At 46.9% G+C, this 11,925-nt stretch overlaps 2 protein-coding genes across 3 annotated transcripts in view; one reads left to right on the forward strand and one right to left on the reverse strand.

Moving 5' to 3' along the window:
- CS (citrate synthase) overlaps positions 1–5,235 on the forward strand; it is a 36,501-nt gene extending 31,266 nt beyond the window's left edge. For both annotated transcript variants that reach the window (XM_036301338.1, XM_036301339.1), the window contains 5 exons: positions 1,753–1,952; positions 2,458–2,587; positions 2,709–2,810; positions 3,168–3,377; positions 3,687–5,235. In XM_036301338.1, the coding sequence (XP_036157231.1) occupies positions 1,753–1,952; positions 2,458–2,587; positions 2,709–2,810; positions 3,168–3,377; positions 3,687–3,857 (813 nt within the window). In that variant the 3' untranslated portion in view covers positions 3,858–5,235. The remainder of the gene's footprint in view (positions 1–1,752; positions 1,953–2,457; positions 2,588–2,708; positions 2,811–3,167; positions 3,378–3,686) is intronic.
- Positions 5,236–6,134: 899 nt separating this feature from the next.
- COQ10A (coenzyme Q10A) lies at positions 6,135–9,942 on the reverse strand. Its single transcript, XM_036301340.1, has 5 exons — positions 9,605–9,942; positions 8,921–9,067; positions 7,987–8,179; positions 7,652–7,753; positions 6,135–6,958 (listed from the first exon to the last, which is right to left on the reverse strand). Exons 1-5 carry the CDS (start codon positions 9,736–9,738, stop codon positions 6,791–6,793), a joined length of 744 nt encoding a protein of 247 aa, XP_036157233.1. The 5' UTR covers positions 9,739–9,942; the 3' UTR covers positions 6,135–6,790.
- Positions 9,943–11,925: the final 1,983 nt, after the last annotated feature.

Here is an 11,925-nt window from a genome sequence, read left to right on the forward strand (position 1 = left end):
CCGGCCCCCCCACACACACACAAAGAGAAACAACTTTCTATCAGAAGATTGCTGAATTGCAACAAAAAGTTCAACTCTGCCTTTAAGAAACAATTATACTACACAGCACCTATCCCTGGTTTCACTTTCCATGATTTCAGTTAACCAACCGTGGTCCCAAAATACCAAGTGGAAAATTCCAGAAAACCAACAATTCATGTTTTAAAGGTTGCATTATCCTGCTGCATCCATTGGGATGTGAATCTTCCCTTTGTCCAGTGTATGTATCTTCATTGTTAGTCACTTAGCTGGCTGAGTTTTTGAGATATCGCAGTAACCTTCATTTTACTTAATAATGGTCCCAAAACATAAAGAGTAGTGATGCTGGCAATTTGGATATTCTAAACAGAAGCTATAAAGTACTTCGTTTAAGTGAGAAGGTGAATATGGCACAATAAAATATTTTGAGAGACAGACCACATTCACATAACTTTTATTACAGTATATTATTATAATTGTTTTATTAGTTGTTTATCTTTTTCTGTCACTAATTTATACATTAAATTCATAGGTATGTATATATAGGGGAAAAACATAGTATACATAGGGCTAGATTCCAGTAGGGGGCACGCAGGAGGCAGCCAATCATGTTGTGCCTTCGATGTTTCTCTTCTCTTCCCTCTTCCTTCATCTCTCTCTAAAAATCAATAAACTATTCTTTAAAAAAAAAAAAAAGAAAAAGGAAGCCTTTGCTATAAACAGTTGAATACCAATGTTTGACCCTTGGCATATATGGTGAGTTTTCTTTGAAAGAGGGAACATAAAATTAATTATTAAAACCTAGATTCTGCCCTAGCTGGTTTGGCTCAGTGGATAGAGCATCAGCCTGCGGACTAAAGGGTCCCAGGTTCGATTCAGGTCAAGGGCACATGCCCAGGTTGCAGGCTCAATCCCCAGTAGGGGAGGTAGCTGACCAATGCTTCTCTCTCATTGATGTTTTTATCTCTCCCTCTCCTTCCTCTCTGAAATTAATAAAAATCTTACCTAATAATAGACAAACATGTAAATTAACCGTTCCTCCACTACGCTCACCAGCCAATCAGGAGAGTATGCAAATTAGCCCAACAAAGATGGCTGTTAACTTGCATACGTGCAGGCAAAGTGGCGGAGCGAAGACCAAAGGCTCCATCCTGACCGAAGGCCTGGGTCCCGGGTGCCGGAGGAAAACCAGTGCCATCAGTCAGGGGAAGGGAAGGCCTATTGCACGAATCTCTTCGTGCAATGGGCCTCTAGTATATTTAAAGAATAAAATCTAGTTTCTTAGCACATTCATTGAGGGCAAAGTCATAGAGGGAAAGAACATGATTAAATATATATGGGTTCACAATATGACTGGCATTTAACTGAATGCTCTGAGCTTCAGTTTCCTCATCTGTAAAATGGAGGTCATTACATACATGGTGGAATTGTAAAAATTGGGAATAATGTTTTAATGTAGCAGTCGCCAACCTTTCAGACTTTGCGAACCACCAGTTGGCAACTGCTGTTTTAATGTGTCTAGAGTAGTATGAGTGAATAATCTAGTGCAGTGCCTGGGTCATAGTTATTCAGTTAAATCGTTATTGTTGTTATACTCAGTATATAATCACTCAGCATGTAACCATCAACCCAAATAGCCTGATCCTGGGCTATATGGAGGACAAATAGCATTCCTGCCTAATTCTTTGTTGATAATTTTTTTTTCCTTCTCCATTTTCCTCTTCTCCCCTTCAGTTGATTTACGAAGATTGTATGGATCTGATCGCAAAGCTACCTTGTGTTGCTGCAAAGATCTACCGGAATCTGTACCGGGAGGGCAGCAGTATTGGGGCCATTGACTCTAAGCTGGACTGGTCCCACAATTTCACCAACATGTTAGGCTATACTGATGCTCAGTTTACTGAGCTCATGCGCTTGTACCTCACCATTCACAGGTGAGCTAGACCCAGCAACCATAGCCTGGATTAGTGGGAAATTTTAAGAAAAGCTCCTTAAAGGTCTCCTCATCTGGGAATGGGCAATAGGCAGCACAGTGATGGGAAAATGGTATAAGGGATGATACAAGGCAAGAAAGGGATCTAGTAAAGAAGGTTAAGAGGAGTAAGGAAGAACAAGATAGTGCTTCTAGCTGAGAAAGGTACTAGCTGCTCACATTAGGTTTTTCTCTAGCTTTCCAGGAGCTCCCTCTTCTGGCCATTGCTATTAAACCTGGAGTGAGAGCCAGGGAGCTTGGCACACAGGCATCATCAACCAGTACACAAAGGCGGGTAATGAGCTTGGGACATCTTTTACAAGAGCTTATGTGTAACTGGCTGGCTACAGGCTGGTGTACGCCCATAACTAGGCTAGTATATGACAATTAAGAACAACAAGGTCTGTGTTTCCATATCTGACCCTTTTTTCCCTTTTCTTGGCCTTGACTCTCTTATTTCTCCACAGTGACCATGAAGGTGGCAATGTAAGTGCCCATACCAGCCACTTAGTTGGCAGTGCCCTTTCAGACCCCTACCTGTCCTTTGCAGCAGCTATGAATGGTCTGGCAGGGCCCCTACATGGATTGGCAAATCAGGTAAAACTATTCTTTTCCTGTCCCGTGTTTTTCTTTATCCCATGCTTTTGTTTCTGATCTTAGCAGCGTTCTCCTTGGCATATGTATTGACACTCTTATTCCTCAAACCTTTTATCTATAGGAAGTGCTTGTCTGGCTGACACATCTTCAGAAGGAAGTTGGCAAAGATGTGTCAGATGAGAAGTTACGAGACTACATCTGGAACACACTCAACTCAGGGCGGGTAAGCTTGAGAAGTGGTCCTTAGAGAAGGAGCTCCCCCCGCCCATTAGTCTACCCCAGGGGTGGGCAAACTTTTTGACTCGAGGGCCACAATGGGTTCTTAAACTGGACCGGAGGGCCGGAACAAAAGCGTGGATGGAGTGTTTGTGTGAACTAATATAAATTCAAAGTAAACATCATTACATAAAAGGGTATGGTCTTTTTTTTTTTTTTTTTTTTTAGTTTTATTCATTTCAAACGGGCCGGATCCGGCCCGCGGGACGTAGTTTGCCCACGGCTGGTCTATCCTGAAGAATTTAGAAAAGAAGAATCTCCACCAGAGAATATAACTGGCTTTTCTCCCCCTCACTCTTTATAGGTTGTCCCAGGCTATGGCCATGCAGTACTGAGAAAGACTGACCCACGATACACGTGTCAGCGAGAGTTTGCTCTGAAACACCTGCCTAATGACCCCATGTTTAAGCTGGTTGCTCAGCTGTACAAGATTGTGCCCAATGTCCTCTTAGAGCAGGGCAAGGCCAAGAATCCTTGGCCCAATGTAGATGCTCACAGTGGGGTACTGCTCCAGGTGAGTCCTCTCTTCCCTGCTTTCCCTTTAGTTTTACCAAACACTACTGTTCCCTGCCACGCACAAAATCAATTCCCTGGTCAGAGCAGGGGCTCATATCTCTTTCCTTACCTTTTGATCACATTGCCTATGGTTGGGGAGGTATGGGCAGGAGGAAAGGATGCTCTCTTTTCAGAATCACAATTGCTATACTTTCCCCAGTGTCATTTCTGTTTAAGGCTGACTGGGTTAAGGTTTCTATAATCCTGGATTTGTAAATGCCACTACCTCTGGGCCTTTAACAAAACACTTTTCTCTTCTCCCTTACAGTACTATGGCATGACGGAGATGAATTACTACACAGTGCTGTTCGGGGTGTCACGAGCATTGGGTGTACTGGCACAGCTCATCTGGAGCCGAGCCCTGGGCTTCCCTCTAGAGAGGCCCAAGTCCATGAGCACGGATGGTCTGATGAAGTTTGTGGACTCTAAGTCAGGGTAAAACTGGAGACGGGGGAAACTAACTACCAGAAGTGAGGGAGCTTCAAAAAAAGTATACTTTTGTTTTGTTTCAGGGGGCTTGTAAAGACTTAAGTTGTATCTGAGGCACTGGTAATAAGTTTGAGGTTAAAATATAAATTAAGACTTTAAAAAATGAAAAGTGACCCCTCTTTCCCTAACCAGCTCCTTTCCCCTGACTGGTATGAGTTGCCCATCAACTTAGGACGACCAGGACTAATGCATGTGGTATGGGTTAGCTCTGGCCCCCACACCATCTCTAGAGTGAGAATCTGGCTCCTCTTTCCCTGGGTCACAGCTGATTGCAGAGAATCTGCAGTTACTTGTTCTGCCCAGTCCTCATGGGCCAGCACATCAGGACTCTGCCCCTTCTGTTTCCATAGGAATCATGTTGGATTATCAGCTGTACTAAGCCCTGTTGCCCTCTCCCATGTGCAGACACCTCCTGGCAAAACCTGTTGGTTGGCTGGACATGTTTGGGTAGTTTTTTTTTACGCCACCAGGTGACCATAAAGCCCATGGCACTTGTTGCTACTGGTACCCAGTGTCTGTTTCTTTCTTTTTAAAATTATCCCATAAAAATTAAGATCTGGGAGTGTTCTGTTCTCCACTACTTGAATACCTCCTTTGAGATTTTCTGTATGTGCTGGGCACCTCCAGCGGAGGGTGCTCTGGACCTTCTTCCCCTCTTTGTCCCTCCCAACTGGAGACCTTTCTGCGGATTGTAGAAACCAGTCTGAGATAGGGTCTTGCCCAGTCATTTGGCTTTATCAGTGCTTAAAATGAACTAAGTTTTTTAGCCATTACCCTCTGACTTTTTCTCCCTTTATTTTAGTATGCTGTGGGCCATAGACTAGGGATATAGGAATGACCAGCATGATACCTTCATGGTCTTGATCCCAGGGATACTGGCACCTTTTTCTGAGCAGGAAAATGCTTGAAGTTTGGACATGGTCTCCTTTGAATATCAGATCCTAGGGCTGAGGGCATTAAGAATGGTAAGCTTCCCTCCTCATCCCCTGCCACAAGGAAGTATCCCCTTATTTATCAAGGTCCTTACCTGCCTGCCCCATCCCCAAGAGCTCACAGTATAGTGTTGGTTTTAGAAGCCCCATCTGCACAGGTTTTCAGTGACTCAGAATGCTCTACTGCCTTTTCTTTAAGAAAGGACTGAAATACACTCCTGCTGTGCCTCCTTACTCCCTCACAACTCCTGCCTGTGTTTGTGTGGATCCCTAATCCCCAGAACCACGCTGTTCAGATGGACACACTGTCTATAAACCTGGGTAACTTGTCAAGTCATGATGCAGACTTCAGGTTGTTCTGTATAAAATGCAAAATAAATGTTTTTATTAACAATGCTTGAGCCTGCTATTATATAAGTCCTGGGAGAATCTATTATGAGGTAAGAAATCTGGCTGGCAAGATCCTGGACTTAAATGGGTTATAGGTTATCATGTAGATCTCTCTATTTTTAGGTAGGTTTGACATTTCCTTACCCTAATCTGAAGACAGGCTCCCTATGAGATTGCCAAAGGAGATTTCTGTCTTTTCTCAAGGTTAGAAGTCCTTGACCTTTAGCCGCCATCCTTCCTAATTTTGTTGTAAGGTAGAACACTCAAGGACTGTAGCTGAGACAGCTGATGGCAGAGAATTCGTCACAACTGCTGATGTGACGAATCCAAGGACACCGGTCCAGCCCACTAGGTGAAGGGAACAAGCTATGCCAAGGACAGATAGGAGTGGAACAGCTAGCTCAGGGGTGAACCACTAGCGTGCTCTGGTTCTTCATGGGATGCCTATTCTTCTTTGCAGCCTCCCATAGCTGTTCCTGAGGGCACCAGTTATATGGGAGGTCTGAGGCCAGATCATTCTATCCTGAGACTCCTGCTGCAACTGACCTTCTGAAAAAGTCTATTAATAGGCAAGGGAGTGGGTACTAGGTCCTGGCTTGTAGAATGAACTACTATAGTTAGCAAGGACACTATGTTCAAGAGGCCTGCGCCTTCACTCCCCTCGGAAGGAAGCCATGACTTTCGTCTACTCTGCTATATCTATCTTATTCTCTCAAACAATACCAAAAAGCCAAGCCCTGGCAAGGTAGCTTAGTTGGTTAGAGTGTTGTCCCAATATGCTAAAGTTGCAGGTTCCATCTCCGGTCAAGGGCACATACAGGAAACAACCAATGAATGCATAAATGGGTGGAGCAACAAATCAATGTCTGTCTTTCTCAAGTCAATAAATAATTTAAAAAGCCAAATTCACATTGTCACAATTAATTTATTGACATTTTATAAAAACTCAGGCCAAGTGGAAGAATACGGTATATCCCAAAAGTATAACTCTGTTCAGTGCTTTTTTTTTTTTTTTTTTCTTCTCACCCCGTGGCACTGATGATAAGAAAGCCCCAGGCTCTCCACTAGCATGGAAATATTCTTAGAAGTGAGGTGATGTGATTTTAAGCTGTGGCCAGAGCTCTAGCATCCCCTGAGGCATTTCAAGCAAGCAAAAGTAATTGACCATCCAGTTCCTCTGTGTAGAGGAAAAAGCTCAATTTATTCAATCCTTACGAAAAGTTGCTATTTTCCCTGGTCAGACACTAAGGTACCTTGACAGGGCTCAGGGATAACCACACAGTCCTAATTATAATTCAGTGTGAGAAGGCTGCAGGCATCAGGCTTATAGGGCTCTCAAGATGAGCCAGACCATTTCTTAGCATGTGTCCCTTCCATACCCTCTGCCTTTTCTTCCCCCAGCATTTCCAGCTAGCTTAGAGCCCGCTTTCTGGAGAACTGAGGGAAAACGGTATTATAAACACAGACTCTATCTCAGATTGGGGCAGGAGTCCATTGAAATAAATAAAAGAATTGGGTGGAGAGGGAGAGTCAAGGAGAAGCTAAGGAACAGTCTTTTGCCTCAACTGTGGTGCACCTCATGGAACATCAGTTCACGGGGTATGGCTGTTTCTGGACCAAACTTGGTGGCTGCCCGGCGCTCGAAGGCAGCAACATTCTTTTTGACAACCTCATCAAAAAACATGGAGGCCAGCTGGGAGTGCAGCAGAGAACGAAATTCAAAGGAAATCTGGGAATGGGTAAGAGACAGTCAGAAACTTCAAGATCATGTTGGGTAGTCCCTGGCCAAATGCAAGAACACTTATTCAGTGCCTTTTCTTCCCCTCCCCCGCCAGTTCCTTAGAGCCCCTCAAAAGCCCTAACTTAGGACTGAGCGCAATGTTCCAAGTTTGATAAAAGGTTAGATCTGTGGAAAGTGTCATTGACTTGGGAAGTCCCAAGTGCTAGCTGCATAAAGAATAACTGTCATGCCCAGCCGGCGTGGCTCAGTGGTTGAGCATCAACTTATGAACTAGTAGGTCACAGTTCAATTCCCATTCAGGGCACATGTCTGGATTCAGGCTCCATCCCGTGGGACATGCAGGAGGTGGCCAATCAATGATTCTCTCTCATCACTGATGTCTCTCTCTCTCTCCCACTTCCTTTCTCTCTGAAATCAATAAAAATATATTTAAAAAAATAACTATCACGTAGCCCTGGCCAGGTAGCTCAAGTGGTTAGAGCATTGTCCCAATATGCCAAGGTTACGGGTTCGATCTCCATCTGGTCAAGGCACATATAAGCAATCAATGCATACATAAATGGAACAACAAATCGGTGTCTCCAAAAAATCAATTAAAAATTAAAAAAAAATAACTTATTGTACCTCAGCTCTGGCCCCATACCTAGTTGTATCCCTGTGTCATACAGGCTCCTGACTCACCGAAAAGTCCACAGTGCAAGTTCGGGGGTAGGCAGGAATACCAGGACTGAATCGCCAAATGGTCTCTAAGTGATTGAAGAGCTTGCCATCAGTGCAAACAGCCTAGAATAGGGCAGTCAGGTAGTTAAACATACATACAATGGAATAAAATCTATAATAAGTATAGGAGACTACAAGAAGGAATTGAAAGTCATTTCCCTTCTAATATTTTATTAGGGAAGTATTTGAGACATGGAGATAAGATTATTACAAGAAGGGCCAAAATAGCCCTTGAATGTAAAAATGCTAGAGAACACAAAAAACTTCCTGATCAATCTGTCTCAGACAGACCTCACCTTGACCATGTGAGGTTTGACGGTGGAAACAGCAGAGGTATAACGTTCCATGACAGGTGGAAAGCCGACCTCCAACTGGGCCTTCAGGTGACCTTTACGGCTGGATACCACCAAAGACTTCTTACACCATGGCACAAACTCACAGTACTCCTGGACATTGGAAACCACCTCGAACATCTCCTGCATGGAGTATCTGGGGAAAGGAATCGGAGAGGCCAAGGAACTGCCAGCTGGTTCAGGCTTCTCCCTGCCCGTGGTGCACTCCCCCCAGTACCTTTGCCCACTAACCATGCACCTTCAGGAACTAGAGATCCCAAATAAGCCTGAATGAATGACTTCCCAAAAGCAAGTGTACAAATTTTCATGATGTTAATGTTACCTTATGTTTTACAGTTTAGTTAATGCTTTTAATACCTATTTTTATCTTAAAAGGGATCATCTAGGAAGAATAGAGGTTGTCAATCATACAAGGACTCAAATCCCAGCTCTACAACTTAATGTAGCCCTAGGTACATGATCTGTGCCTCAATTTTCTCACCTGCAAATCATAGGTAATAACAGTACCGAATTCATAGGTTTGTTGAAAGGATCAAATGAGAAAAATCTATGTAAAATACCTAAGCATCCTAACTGCTAGCAGTAGCAAGTGCTCAGTAAGCGTTAGCTATTTTATATTGTGCTCAGAATACATAAACTCAGGTCGGCAGAGAAATAATACCCTGTTGCCTTATGATACTGTCCAATTCTAGGCACATTTCACATTATGTACATGCAGGGCAATCAAGAAGGGGGGAGTTAAGGTTGGAAGGAGAGGATAAAGGATCAGCGATGGGCAGGGATGAATCTTGCTGCCCTCACATTCTAACCTGGACACGGTTACTTGTTTGGAGGGGAAGGGAATGTGGAGGGATGCTGGACAGGGGCGGATGCTCACCCCATGATCCTACGCTCGGAGTAAGCCTTTCTCTTGTTGGTGAAGGAGGCAGCAAAGCCCATGAAGGAACGGCTGGGAGGTAAGCCACCCTCCGCCGCCAAGACTTGGGCAGTCCTGGGTAAGAGGAGGCTGCAGGAAATCAGACATCTAAGCCCGAAAGGAAAGGAGAGACAAATGTCAGGTTTCTTTTGTGTTCAACCATTCCCAGGGGAAGGGGAAGAGGGCACATCCCAGAGGAAGGTCGTCCAGTCAACTTTTCCCCCAGCACCTGCTGCAGCCCGCCAGGCTCCCTGGCCAGACAGTCACGAGTGCAAAAGGTCGAGGGCGGCAGAGGACAGCGCCGCGGGAGGAGCCGGGAGAGCGCACGGTGCGTGCGAACTGCCCGTGGCCTCTGCCTGCGGGCTATGCTGCTGCTGAGAGCTGCGAAACTTCCTGGCTCCCGGGCCCCGCCAGGCCCGGGCACCCGCGACCACGAACTCCGCGAGGGGCAAGAGCTGGCTGGGGACCCCCCCTCCGGAGTAACTGGCGACCGTGTTCCCCAAAGCTGCGCATTGGACCCCGGGGTGTGGCCGCTGCCTCCCCGCGCCGCGCTAGCATCCCTGGGTTGCAGCCCTCCGCCGCGGAACCTCGGGGTCCTGAGCGACCCCCTCTCCGCCCGTGCGGCCGCCCGCGCCTCCCTCTCACCTCATTGGTCCCGGCGGTCGCGGAGGGCCCGGGGGCGGGGCCGGGCGCGCGCCCGGGCGGAGCGGGAGGCCGCAGCAGCGCTGGGCCGCCGCGCGCGTCCCGACCGGGAGCCGCCGCGCGCCTGCCGAGGCCATGCGCGCGACCCTCCCCAGCCCGCGGCTCTGACACCCGCGGCGCCCTCCTCACTCCAGAGGGCGCGGACGCCCGGCCGGTTCCGGGAGCGCGGGGGTGGCGCGGGGCAGCGGCTCCTCTCGCCGTGCTCCCGCCCGGGCAGCGGGGTGAGCTAGCACTGAAGCCGCGACCGCTGCTCCTGCAGCTCCCTGCACCCGCACGTCACGCGTTGCCATGGCTCGGGACGGGCGAGGGAGGAAGCAAGGAGACAAGCGGCTTGTCGGGAGATGTAGTTCCACCCTCTGGCAGGAGCCCCGGCGGGTGTGCGAGGCGCTGCGGACGTGGTCCCGTGGCGCAAAGTCGCCCGCCCACGACCTGGCCAGTCTCAGGCCACCCACCGGACACATAAGCGCCAGGATGACTTCGTGGGCGTGTCAACAGCAGATACCTGTTGATCTCTTAGAGCCTTTATCATATTCCACCTTGCTTATAGTTAGTTCCATAATCCTATTCATCTTTGTAGTCGCTACAGCTCTATTAGTACTGTGCTTAAAACCCTCGAGAAAGGAAATGAATCTTCCAGGCTCTGGGCAAAGTGTTTGCGTAGCTTTCTCCTTTAATATGTATTCAAAGAAGTCGAGGTGGAGAGAATCAGACTTACTTCTAGGGGAGAGATCCATCTTTGTCTGGAAAAATATACGTTTGATGAAAGGTGAGACCTTATGAGCAGGAGGAATCCAGGCAATGAAAGGTCACTGTACAGCTTTCCATCGTGATACAAGGGGAAAAATGATCGTGATAAAAGCGGGAAGAGCATCCGGCTGGCGTGGCTCAGTGGTTGAACATCAACCTGTGAACCAGGTCACGGTTCCATTCCCCCCGTCAGGGCACATGCTCAGGGTTGCGGGCTCCATCCCCAGTGCGGGTTTGCAGGAGGCAGCCGATTGATGATTCTCTCTCTCGTTATTGATGTTTCTATCTCTCTCTCTCTCCCTCTCCCTTCTCTCTGAAATCAATAAAAATATATTTAAAAAAATAAAAAGAATAGTGGTGCCCGATCTGGCCGGTGTTAAGTGGTTAGACTCTAACCGTTAGAGCATGGGCCCTGTGCACCAAAGGGAGGGTCATGGGTTTGATTCCCAGCCTAGCCAGGGCGAGTGCGGGAGGCGATTATATTTCTCTCTCTCTCCCTCTCTCTCTCTCTCCCTCTCTCCTTCTCTCTTTTCTCTATCTCCCTCCTCCCATTCCTCCTTTCCACTCCCTAAAAAATCAATAGAAAACAATATCCTCAGGTGAGGATTAACAACAAAAAAATAAGAATGGTGGTGCCTGCTGTTACAATCAAAGATATTTATACTCCTCTGCTTTCTGAATCTTTAGTCACCCTCTTCACATTCAGGAAAGCTTTGTATGAGTAGTATTATGTGGGTGGGGTGAGGTGGGGGGGGCATGTAAAATAGTTAAAGACTGTGTTGCCTTTTAGATCTAATTCGCGTGGAAAAGAGAAATCTTGCCCAGAAACAGGCCTGGAAGCAGATAGAAACCCTCCAACTCCCCCCACTCCTTGAGATGGACATTTATTTTGGGCTTTCCGCTGAATCTGGATTGATTTAAAGTTTGAGCCCATTTTATATGGAATTCATTGAGCAGGACTCCTCTCTTTGAACCCTGGCTTAGTTACCATTTTGTAAGGAAGGTGTTTTAATCCGTATTTTATATGTATATATAAAGCCCCACATTTGCGAAAGATCTCATTTCTTTTTCTTTGCTAACATCTTCTTTTTCCCTCATTACTTCCACCCCAACCAGCAGGATGCAGTACCTCCTTCCCGTTCAGAGATGGTATTCTGGAGTCACACTCAGTGAGCATGTGACCTTTTCTGTTGTAGGCGGCGGGAAAGGCACCAGGTGTCTGACCAGCGGGGTCAGACCAAACCTGGGTCCAGCAACCTCAACCTCGGTACTTGGGTTCTGGCTAGGAAAGGATTCAGAATCCAGACCCAAACTGTAAGAGAATGTCTGTTGGGTAAATCACAGAGGTAGAAGAAGTAATTGCTAGAGGAAATGGGCTTAGGAAACAAGTTCTAGTGGTGAAGTAAGGGCCCTTGGAGCTTCGGAGTGAGGAAGCTAATGGTGCCTGGGGGAGGGGAGGAAGGGGGAGGCGCGGGCTTACTCCTGGGAGGAAAAGCAGGGAGGACCCTCTGTCCTAA

This window comes from Myotis myotis, unplaced genomic scaffold (genome assembly GCF_014108235.1).
Source record: "Myotis myotis isolate mMyoMyo1 unplaced genomic scaffold, mMyoMyo1.p scaffold_m19_p_3, whole genome shotgun sequence".
In the NCBI taxonomy this organism is placed as follows: Eukaryota; Metazoa; Chordata; class Mammalia; order Chiroptera; family Vespertilionidae; genus Myotis; species Myotis myotis.

Coding starts and splice junctions, on each gene's coding strand:
- COQ10A (XM_036301340.1), bottom strand. CDS start 9,738: ATGGCCTCGGCAGGCGCGCGGCGGCTCCCGGTCGGGACGCGCGCGGCG. Junction 7,754..7,986: donor TCAAACCTCACATGGTCAAG/GTGAGGTCTGTC, acceptor GCCCTATTCTAG/GCTGTTTGCACTGATGGCAA. Junction 6,959..7,651: donor CTTGCACTGTGGACTTTTCG/GTGAGTCAGGAG, acceptor ACCCATTCCCAG/ATTTCCTTTGAATTTCGTTC.